This window comes from Neophocaena asiaeorientalis, unplaced genomic scaffold, assembly GCF_003031525.2.
Source record: "Neophocaena asiaeorientalis asiaeorientalis breed wild unplaced genomic scaffold, Neophocaena_asiaeorientalis_V1.1 scaffold70, whole genome shotgun sequence".
NCBI lineage: Eukaryota > Metazoa > Chordata > Mammalia > Artiodactyla > Phocoenidae > Neophocaena > Neophocaena asiaeorientalis.
Window position 1 is genome coordinate 2,405,772 of NW_020175410.1, and position 15,243 is coordinate 2,421,014.

The following is a 15,243-nucleotide window of genomic DNA, read 5'->3' on the forward strand; positions in this document are numbered from 1 at the left end:
TTTCTTAGCTGCAACATCCCTAGTCCCTTCAGGCTTAGGGTCATTAAGTTCCCAGCTTTTGCTAGATCAGGATACTGCACCAGCTTCTATTAGCTCTTTTAACCTCTGTCCACACTTCCTAAATAATCCTTTTATTAAACTCCTACTTATTCATTTTAAGGGTACCGTCTGTTTCCTATTGGGATCCTGACACATGGCATCCTTCACCAGGAAACAAAGACTTAGGTGGAGTTACAATTATAAAGGCTTATCCGGAAATTATTCCTGTGAAAGATAAAAAGGAAGAAAAGCAGGATCAGGCAAAAAGAGCCTTCAAACAACGAGGCAGAACTAATATCTGGGAAAAGAAAGAAGGTGGGAGATGCAGTGTTGGTTATGAAAAGCTTCAGGTTATAATGCAGACATGACAGAGTCTCAGCTGGTCCACTGGGGTGTTCTGGAGCAAATAGAGATCATTAAAGGATTCCCCCATTGGACAAAACTGGCCTGACCCTCATGCATCCATCATCTTTAATCATTGACCTCTACCTGTGAAGAGTATGACCTTGGTTCCAAAGCTGAATGTATTCTAAAGGTAAAAGAGCTCGAGGCTGTCAGTTAACTGTACTCTTTGCAGCTGAATTCAAGTTCTTTCCTGAAGGCAGAGCTTAGTAGCACAACTTCATGGCTGCCATATCAGGCAAACTTATGTATTTCTTCCACATCTTTAAACATCGTCTGTATCAGACAACTCACAATATCATACCTCTGTCTCTCTTTTATTAGCCCTAGGCCTATGTCACTGTCTACTAATCCTTTAAACTTAGATGTCTCTTCATGAATTTAGCACATCCCAAAACAAATATACTAATTTTTCTATTCTTCTCACACCTGATACTGTTCTAGTATTTAGGAACTTTAAACTCCACCTTTTTTGTACCTTGTGCTCAAGCCAAAACTATAGGAGCTATTCTTGATCCCCTCATCCTGCATACAACGTATCCTATTCATTATCAGATCTGGCTACAGAAATGTATCTTGAGTTTGGCTTTTTACCTTCATCTTTACTATGACTTTCCTAGCTAAAGCCACTACCAGCTGTCATCCAGTTACTGGAATAGCCTCCTATTTGGCCTTCCCACTTCCATTCCTGTCACCTTCCAATCCACTGATTACAAAAAAAACTTCTTAAAATATATGTGGACCATGTTTATCTCCTCCTCAGAATATGTCAATGGCTTCATAATTTACTTAAGATAAATCCTCAGTATGGCCTCTAAGAATGTCCATAATGTGGATATGTCCGTATGTGGTCTAATCATGTGCCTCTTTCCCTCTTACTCACCAGGCTCCAGTCACACTTGCCTTCTCTGGACTCTTCTAATATTTCTATTCTTTTGTCTGTTTGTTTGTTTCCTCACTTCCGGATTCTGCTCAGAATGTTCCTCTCACTCAAGTTTATAACTATTACTCAACTTTTATGATTTAATTTAAATAAAACTTTCCTGTGGATTGCACTCTGAATCTCTTAATCTAAATCAGGGCTGTCTTTTGTACTCTCATAGAATTCCATTACCTGTATTTCATATAACTTATCACAGTTTATCATTATTTATTTGTGCAGTTGGTTTGTTTAATGTGGATCTTTCCCCCAAACAAGATTCAGGAACTGTCTTACTTATAACTACATCACCAGCACTTGGCTCAGTCCCTAGCATGTCACTGGGTCTCAATTTAGACTTCTTTTCATGGATAAATGAACAAATAATTATAAATCAAGTGATAACAGTAATATTCCATTTAATTTCGTCCTATTTTTCTTTCAGAGGTTCTACGATTGATATTTTGGGTCTCATCCTTTTTCACTTCTGTGATTTTTCCATGGGTTACCTTATATTTTGGGATTTATGACCCTTGAGACCCAGTAAATATTTTCAGTCATCCTAATACCTTAAATTCATATACATAGAGTCTCCAGTGTGCCTTAGCGTGTATTAACTTTACTCAATGATCGGAGTCATCACATGCTGACTTTGAATAAATATTTAGAAATCTACACTTAATGCGACTAACATACAGTGCATCCAACCAGCCAGATCCATTTATCTAGACATTGCTTGTACCTTATTCATGAGGAAGTTGATTTCCTTTACTAACTATGGAGACTGTGTTTTAGTCCAGGTACAATAGGCCAAAGAGACTTCTCCAACTCCTCCAGTATAATTATTTCCTGCCACCAACTCACTGAAGTGGCACACCCATTCACTAGATGAGAATGCACTCCAACAGCCAGCAAAGTGGATTCTTCTTGGCTTTCATTTTATATGCCTAAAGAAAACCCCTTGCAGAGGAACAGGAAGTCTGTGAAAGCATGATAGGCAATCTCAACTGAATACTCTCGTTTTCTTTCTATACATTTATAAAGAGGCAGAGACTATAAGAAAATGTTGCCATCATTCCTATCTCCTTCTGAGGCATAGAAAATAGCTGTGGCTTTTGATTTAATATTACACATGCAACATTTCTCTCTACAGACTTATGATATGTTAGTTCAACTAGTTTAAAAGATTTGATTAGGAGAAGCTTCTCCATTTGTACCCCACCCTTGATTTTTTTCTTATCTGGCTGCATGTCATATGATGAGAACTACCAGAATTGTGAGAAACCAAAGGCTTCCAGGCACCCATTAGGAGAAGGATGAGAAGTTTTATTCAAAGCATATGGGTGTTGGGATTAACCAAATCTAAGAACCAGAGAATTTACTTTGCATGGTTCAGGGATGCCATTACTCTCTAAATACCTCTTGCTAGAATGCAAATGTATTAGATCAATCCAGAAATGCTGTTCTTGATACAAAAAGTAAAGACCTACGTCGACAAGATCATGCTAAATAAAGGAAAGCTAAGTAGTGTTTTTGTTAAATATCTACAAATAAGTTAAATATTGTCCTGATGCTCATGTGTAAGTGTTATTATAAACTGCTTAACTGACATCTCAATTATGGCATTCCTTGGAAATGATTCTCATTTGTACAAAGTCAGTTATATTTCACAACCCAACATAAAACCTCTATGAAATAAAGCTTTTTGTCTTTTTCAACTGTAAAAGCTTTGTATCTCTAAGCACAACTTCTTTTGTTTATGTCCATTCAGTTGAAGGGAAGGGGTGAGGCCTCTCAGGAAAGTGAAACCCATAGTGACTTCTGTTCCCGACTCCTTCCTTATGAGCCATTTTCTCTTTATCAACCTCAGGGGCTCCTTCTAACTCTCCTACCCATGTTTTTCATTATGAAAAAAGCCTTTAAGTGAATTCATTCTATAAATATTTATATATACCAAGCACTCTTCCAAGCACTGGGAAATAGCACTGAACAAACAGATAAAAATCCCTCCTCTCATGGGGTGTGTATCTTAGAGCCCATGAGAGGATGGTGGCACAAAATCTAACACATACGTTCAGATGAATATCAAGGGCAAACTCAATATGTATTTTTAGTTGTTTTGTTCTTTTTGTGGAATCCCATCAGGGCTTAAAACCACTTAATGTTACCCCTAATTCTAGTGTGAGGAGACAAATATTAAATAATATAAATAACTTAAATATTTGATAATAAGATGTTATATTCAAAACAAAAGTGTGATGGAGGGATGGTGTGTAGGAATGTTAAATTTTAAATTTACTGAGAAGATAGCATTCATCTAAAGATCTGGAGGATGTCAGTTAAGCAGTCATTTTGTTTGTTTTTTTTTTTTTTGCGGTACACGGGCCTCTCACTGTTGTGGCCTCTCCCGCTGCGGAGCACAGGCTCCGGACACGCAGGCCCAGCGGCCGTGGCTCACGGGCCCAGCTGCTCTGCGGCATGTGGGATCCTCCCGGACCGGGGCACAAACCCGTGTCCCCTGCAGCGGTGGCAGGCGGACTCTCAACCACTGCGCCACCAGGGAAGCCCAACCAGTCATTTTAAATTTGAGTTTCTTACACTAAATTAACTGGGGAATTTTAATAAATTTCAGCACAGGTAGCCAGGTGGAAAACTATAATTAATTAAGTAATGAATTACTATTCTAATTTATTAATTAACTTGTTGGTAATTTATCAGACAGACCTCTGGAATCATCTCAGTTCATGACTACCCATGGGTGGTAAGGGGTAGGCCATGTTAAGGAAAGGAGAGAGCTCAGGGGGCCAGTTAAGAAGCTATCACAATCCAAGTGAAAGAGAAAGAATCTGAATGAAGACACTGATATTTTTCCAAAATGACATTTTCCCAAAGTAATCCGGTTTCTGGCCTTTTTTGTGTTCTTTCATTGCTCCTTACTACCTTTAGAATAGTGCCCAAACCTCTTTGTTTGACATTGAAATCCTTTCAAAAATTGGCTGCTTACTGGTTTCTCTAATAGATGTGTCTGTATTCCAATAAAACTTTATTTACAAAACTAGATTGTGGGCCAGTGTTTACTGCAGTCAGCTGTTTGCCTACCCCTGGTCTACTTTATGGGACTCTCTCAGTCTTAGCACATGGCTTTCATTCTAAAAGTTATCTCACTAGTATCAGAAACTGCTGAATTCACAGCCAGTGTGTCAACATTCCAGGTAAGAAGTTGGAGGAAGAGAAAAAAGATTAAAAGAGCACTTGTTAGCTCTTTCCTCAAATAGAACCTTCCTATATATCTCACCCAACATCCACTTACATCTCACTGGCCACTTCTTTGTGCAAAGAACCTGAGGAATATAGCTGTTTAGATGGATATATTTTCATTTAATAAAATTAGGGTTCTGTTACCAAGGAAGAAAGAAAGAATGGATATTGGGTGGGTTTCTAGCAGTCTCTGTCATATCTATCAGATTTTAATCACCCGGTGTCAGTTTCTTCATTTGTCAAAATGGAACACTATTAGCACCTCACAGAGTTGTTTGGTGAAGGTTGAATGATCCAACACAGGAATGCTGTTAGGAGAATGCCATGCATACTGTAAGCTCTCAGTAGAACTGACACATTGTTGGAATTAGCCTTATTTTCGTCTTTTGTGTGTTTTGATCTTTGTTGTATTTCCAGTGCCTAGAATGCTTTCTAGCACATAGGAGATCAATAAACACTTTTTTTTTTGAATGAATAAATGAACCACCATTATCATCAGTTTAGATTTTTAGATAGCAGGCAACAGAAACTGATTCTGGCCCACTTAATCCCTTATTAAAATAATGGTACTTACTTCTAGAAGTGACAAGATACCTGGAGAGTCAGACTCAGACAGGGACAGGTATCCTATTATTGCTGTAATCATTTAGACCAGAGCTATTTTCACACTGTGCTTGGATAACTCCACTCAACATTTAAAGCCCCATGAGATGGAGTCTAATGATCAAAATGTGACGGAATCATCTGTCTCCCTTTGGATAGGAGAGAACGGAACACCTTTTTTTATAGCCCCACCAAAATGGCATGTACCTGGGGAGAAGCAAAGAATTAGGATGAGATCCATGTGAAGGATGAAATCAGCAGGAAGAAACTGGGTAGAAAGCACAAAGAAATATCCATCACATGTTCTTATAAGTGCATCCCCTGGGAAGAAAAAAGACCTATAGCAATTTGGCCTCTGTTAATGCATCAGTATCTGCATTTTTTTCCATTTAAAAAGCCAACTACCACCTTGTAAAACTGATTGCAGGAACCCTGAAGAGATGAGACCAACAAGAGTTTTTTTGTTTTTTTTACTTAAGGATAAGATGACAGAATATGACAGTGAGGTTGTGGGATTGATAGAGAACAGTAAATAGATATCGAAAAAAGGTTAGGCACTAATGCCAAATACAGGTACCATGCCTTTAGGTAATGACATCTATATGCATAATCCTTCCAGTCATTTAATTTCATAAATTATCTAAGTAATTGTTTCTAAATATTTTAGTTTCTATGATGATGACAGTGCCAGTCTGCTTTGTTACTGAGCAATTGATTACTGTCTCTGATAAAAAGTTGAAACCAGATGGTTTTTCATTTTGTTTGCCTTTTCAGAGGTAGCAGTGAATGTAGGTCCATGACAACCTAGGGGTTTATTTTTAAGCATGATTCACAGTAGTTCCATCTACTATCATTATGAAAGTCTGTCAGACATTTGGAATTGCTTTGGTAAATTTTATTGAGATTTTTATAGATGGTAAAGTTAAAATTATTGGGTTTTTTTAATTGTTAGGGGAAAAAAACCCAATTTATATAACCTGCCCAAATTGATTTGCATAATTGCAAATATATGTGCTACCACGGATGACCATTCCAAACCATTGTTGGAAAGCTGGTAGACTAGCAGACTGTATATTTAGGGAACTTTAGAGCTTATTTAGCTTAATTTAATAATCTGGGTCTAAACATAACATTTGTTTAGATATTAAAAAATTGATAAGTTTAGATTGATAACAATGACACCATTCTTTGCTCTTGGAATGTGGAGTTTAAAAAACTGAACCAAAAAAAAGTCTCCTTGTATGAAACTAGACCTTATAAAATTTTCTTCACACTGTATTTTTAATCATATTTCTTCTATGATTTGGTGTTAGAAAATGTGTATAAAATGCCATTAGAGTGAGCAATTAAACATTATGCAAAATGGAATAACTGTAATATATTATTTAGGGATTAAAAATCTTTAACATTTTATAACTTGTCAGTTTTTTTCTTTGTTTAATGATACTAATCTTTCAATCTTTCTTTTTCTTTCTGCAGTGCTTTAATACGTTATTGAAACTACAAACCCATATCCACAGTGGTCTCATTGTTGACAGATTGCATATTTTGAAAGCTTGAGGTATTTTATAATGAAACATGCCATGTGGAAACTTTGAAGCATAAATTCTGCCAAACATCTGAATAAAGAATTTCTCACCTGGTATGTAAGAGATCTCCTCACCACCACCATGACAAACCAGGAAAAATGGGTCCATCTCAGCCCCTCAGAATTTTCCCAGCTTCAGAAATATGCTGAATGTAAGTATTCATATTGATAATATGATTTGACTTGGTATTTGCGCTAAACAACGTAATTATTTACTTACCAAAACAGCTTATAAAGCCCGTTCAGCATTGGGATAAATACAGGTGTGTCTTTTCTGTTTTCAAGTAAGTGAACTTGAGACTACCAGTTTGGCATGAGAAAAAGGAAAAGGTAAACTTAAATCGAACATTAGATCTCAAAGAAAAAGAACTAGAACTTTAGATGCAAAAGTGAACTTGGAAACACTCCCGCTGTAATAGATGTGAAGCAAAGGATAAGATAGTTTGGGAGAATGGAGACTGGTGAGTCTGTAACCAAGAAGAAGGATAAGCAGAAGTAAGGGGAAAAGTGAGATTTTTTTTTTCCTGCATAACATTTCAAAAAGATTGGGAGTAGGGAGTCATAGATACATCATGGCATTGAAATTAGAAGTTGTAAAAGAAAGAGAAGGTGTAGGATCTTACACCACGTTGTTTAGTGTGTGTATTGATACAAAAGATAGGCCATGGTGATTCACTTTATAGTATGCAATTTTTAAATATGATATGGTTCTTTACACATAAACAGTAAAATTGTATTTATTTATTGTTTTTACCATGGATTTTCAAAAATACATCTGTTTCACAAATTGAGTTTCAACAGTAAATATGGGTAGCAACTGTGTCAAGGTATTGAAGAGAGAAAATGAAGCAACTAATAAATAGGAGGGAGCAAAAGGCTGGGAGCACGATGAGTAGAGAAAAAATAATATGCAGGGAATGTAATAAGAATGGTGAGTGTTAGAGAATAAAATGCAAGAAGTGGAAAGCAAAAAAAGAACCAATAGCACGCAATAGTGAAAGAGGCAAAAACTGGAACAGCTGGAGGTGCTTATGCAGAGAATTGGGTCATGTAGGAGAGAAGTGTCAGGAGTGAATTGAATCATATTATGAAGAGGCAGAGGAAAGGATTAAACTCAAATGGAGGATTGGAATAATAAGAAATAGATATGTGAGTGAATAATAACACATTTACGGGGTACATAGTATAAGTCAGGAACATTAATAAACAATGTATATCATCCGAAGAGGCCAATTTCATAGGTTTTCCAGACTTTTCCTAACTGGCGAGCTGAAGTGTTCTGGGTGAGGTTATCAGAGTGCTGGTGGGTATTTGTAAGGAAAATGCAAACCCATGTAACCTGTAAGTTTTCTCCATCAATAATGATAAAAATACAGTAACTATTAAATGGAGGGGAGAATCAGAAATTGTTGACATCAAAATGTGGTCCTTATACTGAAAAACTGTTTTGAGCCACTGAAAGCACAATTCATCTACTTATCACATGAAGACAATTTATCCCAGAATGGCTGAATTCTTGTCTGCATGTTTATACTCAGTGATTTCTAAACTGGCTAAAAATGATTTACCTATGTTTTGTAATTACTATATGCTCTTTACTGTTGTGATATATCCAATAATTAAGTAAATATTTCTGAACATCTTCTTTAGGGAGAATATTCTGCTTGGCACTGTAGGAGATGCAAATATGAACAGATATGGACCCTCCCTTTTTGAAATTTACAGTTTAATGAAGGCTAGAAACTAATGGATAAACAATTCTAGGATAAACGATATCTAGGTGAAATATCTAAGTGCTACAAGCAAAGTTTAGGGATCTGTAGGGCAATAGTATGCAGCTAGAGATGGAAAAAGGGAAGGCTTCATGGAAGAAGTAGAATTTGAAATGAATCTTAAAAAATAGATTCATGGTAAATGCAGAAAAAATGATATAAATTAAAAGAAAAAATTGGCATATATTTGAGGAAGTGAGATGAGCTACATTTAGCCACACTACAAATTAAGGGAGTAAGTGGAGGTAAGGCTGTAAAAATGAGATAGAATTTAAATATACAACGCTCAACTTGAGTAAGGCAGTGAAGAGTAATTGTAGAATTAAGCGTAGGGCGACATGAACAATGCTATGCTCCAAGAAGCTTAATTTACAAATACAAAAATAGTATATGTGACAAAGAGACTGAAATTAGGCCAGTGGGCTACTGGAATAGACTAAAAAAAGGTGGATGGAGAATGATGACCAGAAAAGCATAGATTCAAATATTACATCATTAAAACTAGTGGAAGAGAACTTGGGCAATAATAAAATACGAGAATTGAGAGAGAGAGAGAGAGAGTGAGAGAGAGAGAGAGAGGCAGAAAGAGACAGTTCTAAAATTTAGCTCTAAAAATTTGACTTGGAGGACAGAGGAATTTGGTGACATAATCTCCCAAGTAAAATAAACATAATGGTTTGGTTTAGATTATGCTAAATTTAGCTGGATTATTAAAATATATTTTCCAGTGTTCGGGTACTTACAGGAAACATGCCTGTGGAGGCACTAGTATAAAATAGATAAATTATTGCCATAATAGCTAAATTATTATTTACAATAACTTTTGCTTAGATAGTCAAATTGCATTTGAACTGATAAACAGAATTTAGTACTAAAGTATTAAATATATTACAGGCTGCCACTCTTATTTTATTGGCTAAGGAATATGGAGGTACATTTAATTATATCATTAAAATGCTTGATTTAGTAATAGGTTTGCAGAAATACCTAAGACAAGTGGTAAAAAGAATTGTCATAAATGTAAAAGTTCTAACCTCTTGAGACAAAGATTAATGGGCATTCAATAAGTTGGTAGTGAGTAGTGACACAGTGAGTATAAGAACATGGTTAAAATGGATCTTACGAAAAGACATTTTAACTGTGAAGGAAATGAATAGTGCTGATTCCATGATCATTAGACTTGCTACTCTTTTTTAAATAACCAAGACAACAATGAAGAGTGTTAGACCGAATCCTCTAAGAAGTTTCCTGTATAATTAAATAGCAAAGAATATTATGATTAGATGGATCTTTGTGTATTAAATTGCCATTGTTAAAACATAACAGAAAACAAACTTATTATCCTGAAGATTATAAAAGTGGTATATTTTCCATGCTATTCAGTACATGTGATCAGTTTATCAGCAGCATTTAAGGACCAGATTTTTCATGTTGCAATGCAGTGTTGGCAAAGTGACATCCCTCTGTAGTCTATTAGAAAAGTGATATATTAGATTTTAATTGTTTTGTAACTTTCCATAAGAAATTGTTTATATGTATTAAATGACTAAATTTTAAAAAAGTTATTAATTTAAGTTTAAATTTGCAGCATGCTAAGATTATATCTGATGTATTTCAAATAAGTGTTCTATACTCTTTTGGGGAATGGGGTGGGGTCGTCAGATTCTTGGTTGAGATGAATGAGTTCATGAAACCGCTACCCACAAAACCAAATCATTCAGTGTTGGACTTAAATAATACCATAAAGATCTTTTTCTCAAGTTATCTGATCTTGAGTTCTCTCCACAAGTGCCACAGTATATCGTGTCGTATTCTGTTTAGGCTGCTATAACGAAGTACCATAGACTGGGTGACTTATAAACAACAGAAAATTATTTCTCATAGTTCTGGAGGCTGGAAGTTTGAGATTAGGGTGCAAGCATGGATTCTGGTAAAGGTCCTCTTTGGGGCTGCAAACTGCCAACTTCTTGTATTCTCACATGTTGGAAGGAGCAAGAGAAGAGCAGCAAGCTCTCCTGGGATTCTTATAAGGGCACTAATCCAGTTCATCAGGGTTCTACCCTAAGAACCTCATCTAATTCTATTTACCTCTCAAAGATCCCTCATACTGTGAGGTACGGTTTCAACATATGCATTAGGGGAGACACAAATTTTAGTCCATTACACCCTGTAACTATACATATTGTTTCAGTTTCTAGGCTTTCCTCATAATTAATTGGGGGAAAATTAGAGGGACGTTGGCACAGCATTCCTGGCTAGGCAGGTAGCACATCAGACAGCTGTGTTCAAATCCTGGTCGTACCATATTTTAGATGTCTGACTTTCAAGTTATATAACATCTCTGTCTCCCAATTTTCATACTTGTAAAATGGGAAAAATAATAATGTCGAATGTTGTAAGGATTAAATTGAATGAGTTAATATATGTCAAGTAATGAGAACAGTGCCTGATGAGTTGCAAGTTATATAACTGTTTACGATTATTATTTTAATAGAGAGGGAGTGAGTGTGTTATGTTGGCTGTTTGAACATATTGTTGATGATCAAGTTAAAAAGTGCTGCATTTTAGAGCATTAAGAGCCAATGTCTATTTTTTCTGCTAAAAGACCACATTCTTCCCACAAGGTAGAAGCTTCTGGTGCTGTTGGCAGCCTCGGATCTGTGTTGTCCCCACAAAGGCTGAAGGCAGCTAATGTGAAGCCTGCTGTGGCTGCCTACAACATGCTGAGCCCATGCTCCTGTTTAGGGTTTCAGGCTGAGTCCCTCTGTGGGGAGCATTTCCATTGATATGTGGGAGAGGAGTATCCTTTTCTTTTCCACTCTTCATAAAAAGTCATCCAGACTGTTGTGATAAGACGGACAGCTCTCACTCCTGCCGTGTAGAGAATTGAGCTTATCACATTATTAGTTTGTCGTTGCTTCCTAGAATCTCTTCATGGATAACAATATTTTCTATGTAAAATCTACACAGTATTTCCAAGTGATTCATTATCTGCCCACGTATCGTCACTTAGGATTAGCTTTTTATTTGCTGTATACAAAGCGTGTTATATAGCGTGTACTTTACTTTTGAAAAATACTATGTTATTACAGTGGGAACACTTCCAAACTCTCATAAATTTCATACTTTTTATAGCAGCTGGCATTGTAGAGAGTTGCAGAATTATTTGATGACTTGTTCTTTTCAATAAGGACCAGCATGCCTAATATTTGGACCTAGTGTACAGTTTCTTCCATTGAAGTGAGGTGTGTGTTGTGGCTTAGTGGAAAGAGCACAGGCTTTGTAGGCAAACTAATATTCGACAGTGTTGAACCACAGCCCCAACTTCAACTTACTAGCCTTGGGACCTTGGGAAGCTTACATGTACTACCTGTGCCTCAGCTTCCTCACCTGGAAAAGTAGAATTCTACCTCACAGTGTTGTAGGATTTAATGAGACAGTAATCATCATTATCATAAATAATCGATTTTTAGTACCCTATTCTAAATAATATACAAATATTAATTCATTTAATTCTCACAATAAGCCTTAGAGGTGAAGGATGATCTCTGTCAGGCACATTGCCTGGCCTATTGCTATGGCACAATAAGCGATAACAAAGATCAAAACAGTAGTAATTCATTTATATTTCTTACAGAGATCACTTTGTTAATAAAGATTGTTAATCATGTTTCTAAAATAGGGGAATCTAGAACCCAGGATTCAGGTCCTCTTATCTCCATCAGCCACAGCCATCTCTCAAAGGGCTTTTGTACACAGGACAAAGCAAAGAAGCAAAGCTTCTAACTATGGCTTTGGCCCCAGAATACCTTTCTGCTCCCTTATCCTGCTACATGGCGGGGATCCTGTGTCAACCTCCGTGAGCAGTTTTCATCATTCTACCCACGCTGCTTTTCTCCCGTCTCTGGAACCTCCTTCACTCTTCCTTATGAAAAACATAGGAGGGAAAAGAGAGGAGAATAAACTCAGGAAGCAGTTATAATAAAAAGTTTGGTAAAGTGCTTGGCCATTTTAAGTAGCTTTCCTCTCCCAAGAAACCCCACCCTCTAGCATGATGATCTGTGTCTTTGAGATGTGTTTTGTGCTTAATCCATACATGATGGGTTAAGGAGACTGGAGGGAGAGACTAGACCTCCTGACCTGTGCATATTCAGTTTATTGTTAAGCAAGTTTAGATCACATGTTAGCCCTCTTTCTAATTTGTTCCACTGGGATTAGCTCTTACGTTTGTCCTAGGCCCTTTGTTATTGTACACTGACTCTATTTTGGGAGACCAAGCCACTTAATTACTCTCTTTGTACAAGACAGAAGAATAAATGGCACAGTCAATTAACATAGTGGCTGAGAACACATAATTTGGTGTTAGACTAGACTGGGTTTGAGTTCCAGTGCTGTGATGTGCACCTCATTTTCTTCACCTTTGTCCTAGGATTGCAATGATGATTAAGGGTGAAGAGGCCTGTAAAGTGCTCAGGACTCGATCAGTTATTGTTTTGATGAGGCTCAGGATGGTGGTGACTGTGGTGGTTTAATATCAAATGAGGACTTTTTGTTCTTTGATTTATGACTCCTCAGTTATACTACTTATGTGGAATGTCTTGATTTTGCCCTGACACTTGTCTGAAATCAGGATCTCTGACTCTATTTTAGATAATACATGTCTCTCATTTCCGACCCTGTTTCTTCTGATTCACATTGATTAGCTCAGCAGTTCCTGGCTCTGACCCAGATTTTATTTCTGGAATGTATGTTGGCTGCATAATCTCTTTCGCCTCATCGCTGTCTCCAGTTCCTATTTGTTGTACTGCTTCAGACTGAATTTCCTGTTGGTGGCTTCTCTGGGTCCATATACCTTAAGTTTTTCAATACCTAAATCTGCAGTAGTAAAAGAAAGTAATCACTATGAATGTCTAAGTCTCCATTATTTCAGTATCCTAAAAATATATCATTTTCAATGATTTTTAGACATCTTTTCCAGCTTTTCAAACTTGCCCGCAAACCTTAAATTAAGTTTTATGGTCAAACAAACTTTAATAGTGAAGTTAGGACTTCTGTGAAGTATTTTGGTCAAAGTGGACCAAATTAGACTGTGATTGAAAAATTCACAAAATCTCAGTGGCTTAACAAAACAGAAGTTTATTTCTTGCTCCTATTACATTTCCAAATCTGAATCAGCAAATGGTTTAATTTCACATTATCCTTGATCAAAAGTCCCAGTCAGATGGAGCAGTCATCAACTTTAAAATTGGCAGATGCTGTGACAGAGAAATAGACTTTGTGCAATGGGTGCTAGCTCTTAAGGCTTCTCCCTGATAATGTTTTGCTTACGTTTCTTTGGCCAAAGCAATCCACATGACCACATCTAACTTCAAGGGAGTAGAGAAATGCATTCCTTCTGTCTGCCCAGCATTGGGGGAGACTGAACTACTTGGTGAAAACTACTAATGTGGACAGTATCACACAAATAAAATATAACCTATTCTTTACCTTGGAACCTTAAGCAAGTCATCACGATCACTTTAAGCTTGTTTCTTCATCTTATAGAAGGAGGACAGTGCTCCCCACCTATAAATAATTACTCTTGTTTTTATTACTAATATTAGTATGACAGATTGTAACAAAAGTTATCGCAAAGATTCAACAGATTAAATTATGTACTTCATCCTTAATTCAGCTGTAGATTAAAGGTTGTGATTTACTAGAAGTTTCCTTAGATGCCACCACCCACATTACAGCAGGAAGTGCCACACACACACACAAATATGAGTATACAGACTTACACGGACTTAATTTTACTCGCTGATCGTTATTCAGCCAACAGTACTGAGTACCCTTCACTCTTAGGCATTATGCTTGGTTCTAGGTAATACAGAAATGGATATCGTAGTTCTTTCAATCAAAGAGGTTAATCTATTCAGAGAGACAAATATCATGGCAAACGATGATAAAGCAGTGAAATACTTACTCCGGATATTATATATGCAAGATTCTTTTTAATTGAGGTACAATTTACATAAAACGCTGTTTTACGTGTACAACATAATGATTTGATATGTATTGCAAATGATTACCACAATAAATTTAACTAACATCCATCACCACACAGGTAAAATTCTTTTTCTTGAGATGAGAACTTGCTCTCTCTTAGCAACTTTCCAATATACAATACAGCATTGTTAACTATAGTCACGGTGCTCTGCTATACTTATAACTGGAAGTTTGTACCTTTTAAACACCTTTACCCATTTCACCCCCCCACCCCCACCCCCGGCCCCTTGCCCTGGAGAACCACCATTTTGTTCGTTGTAAGTTAAATTCTGTAAGATTCCACATGTAAGTGAGATTTTACAGTATTTGTCTTTGTCTTTTCTGACTTATTTCACTTAACATAATGCCCTCAAGGTCTACCCATGTTGTTGTCACAAATGGCAGGATGTCCTTCTTTCTAATGGGTAGATTATATATGTATACAAATAAGTTGTAAAGAAAATTATATATAAAATATTAAATGCCATTTATATACCATTTATCTGTCTTTACCATTATCTTTACCATTTATTTGTCTGCGGACACTTAGGTTGTTTCCATGTCTTGGCTATTGCAAATAATGCCGCAGTGAAAATGAAGATGCAGATATCTCTTCAGGATATTGATTTTATTTC

At 36.5% G+C, this 15,243-nt stretch overlaps 1 protein-coding gene across 6 annotated transcripts in view; it reads left to right on the forward strand.

The window, feature by feature from the left end:
• Positions 1–6,891: 6,891 nt before the first annotated feature.
• The window catches only part of DGKB (diacylglycerol kinase beta), a 639,375-nt gene continuing 631,023 nt past the window's right edge, over positions 6,892–15,243 (forward strand). For all 6 annotated transcript variants that reach the window (XM_024767053.1, XM_024767055.1, XM_024767059.1 and 3 more), the window contains exon 1: positions 6,892–6,961. In XM_024767053.1, the coding sequence (XP_024622821.1) occupies positions 6,892–6,961 (70 nt within the window). The remainder of the gene's footprint in view (positions 6,962–15,243) is intronic.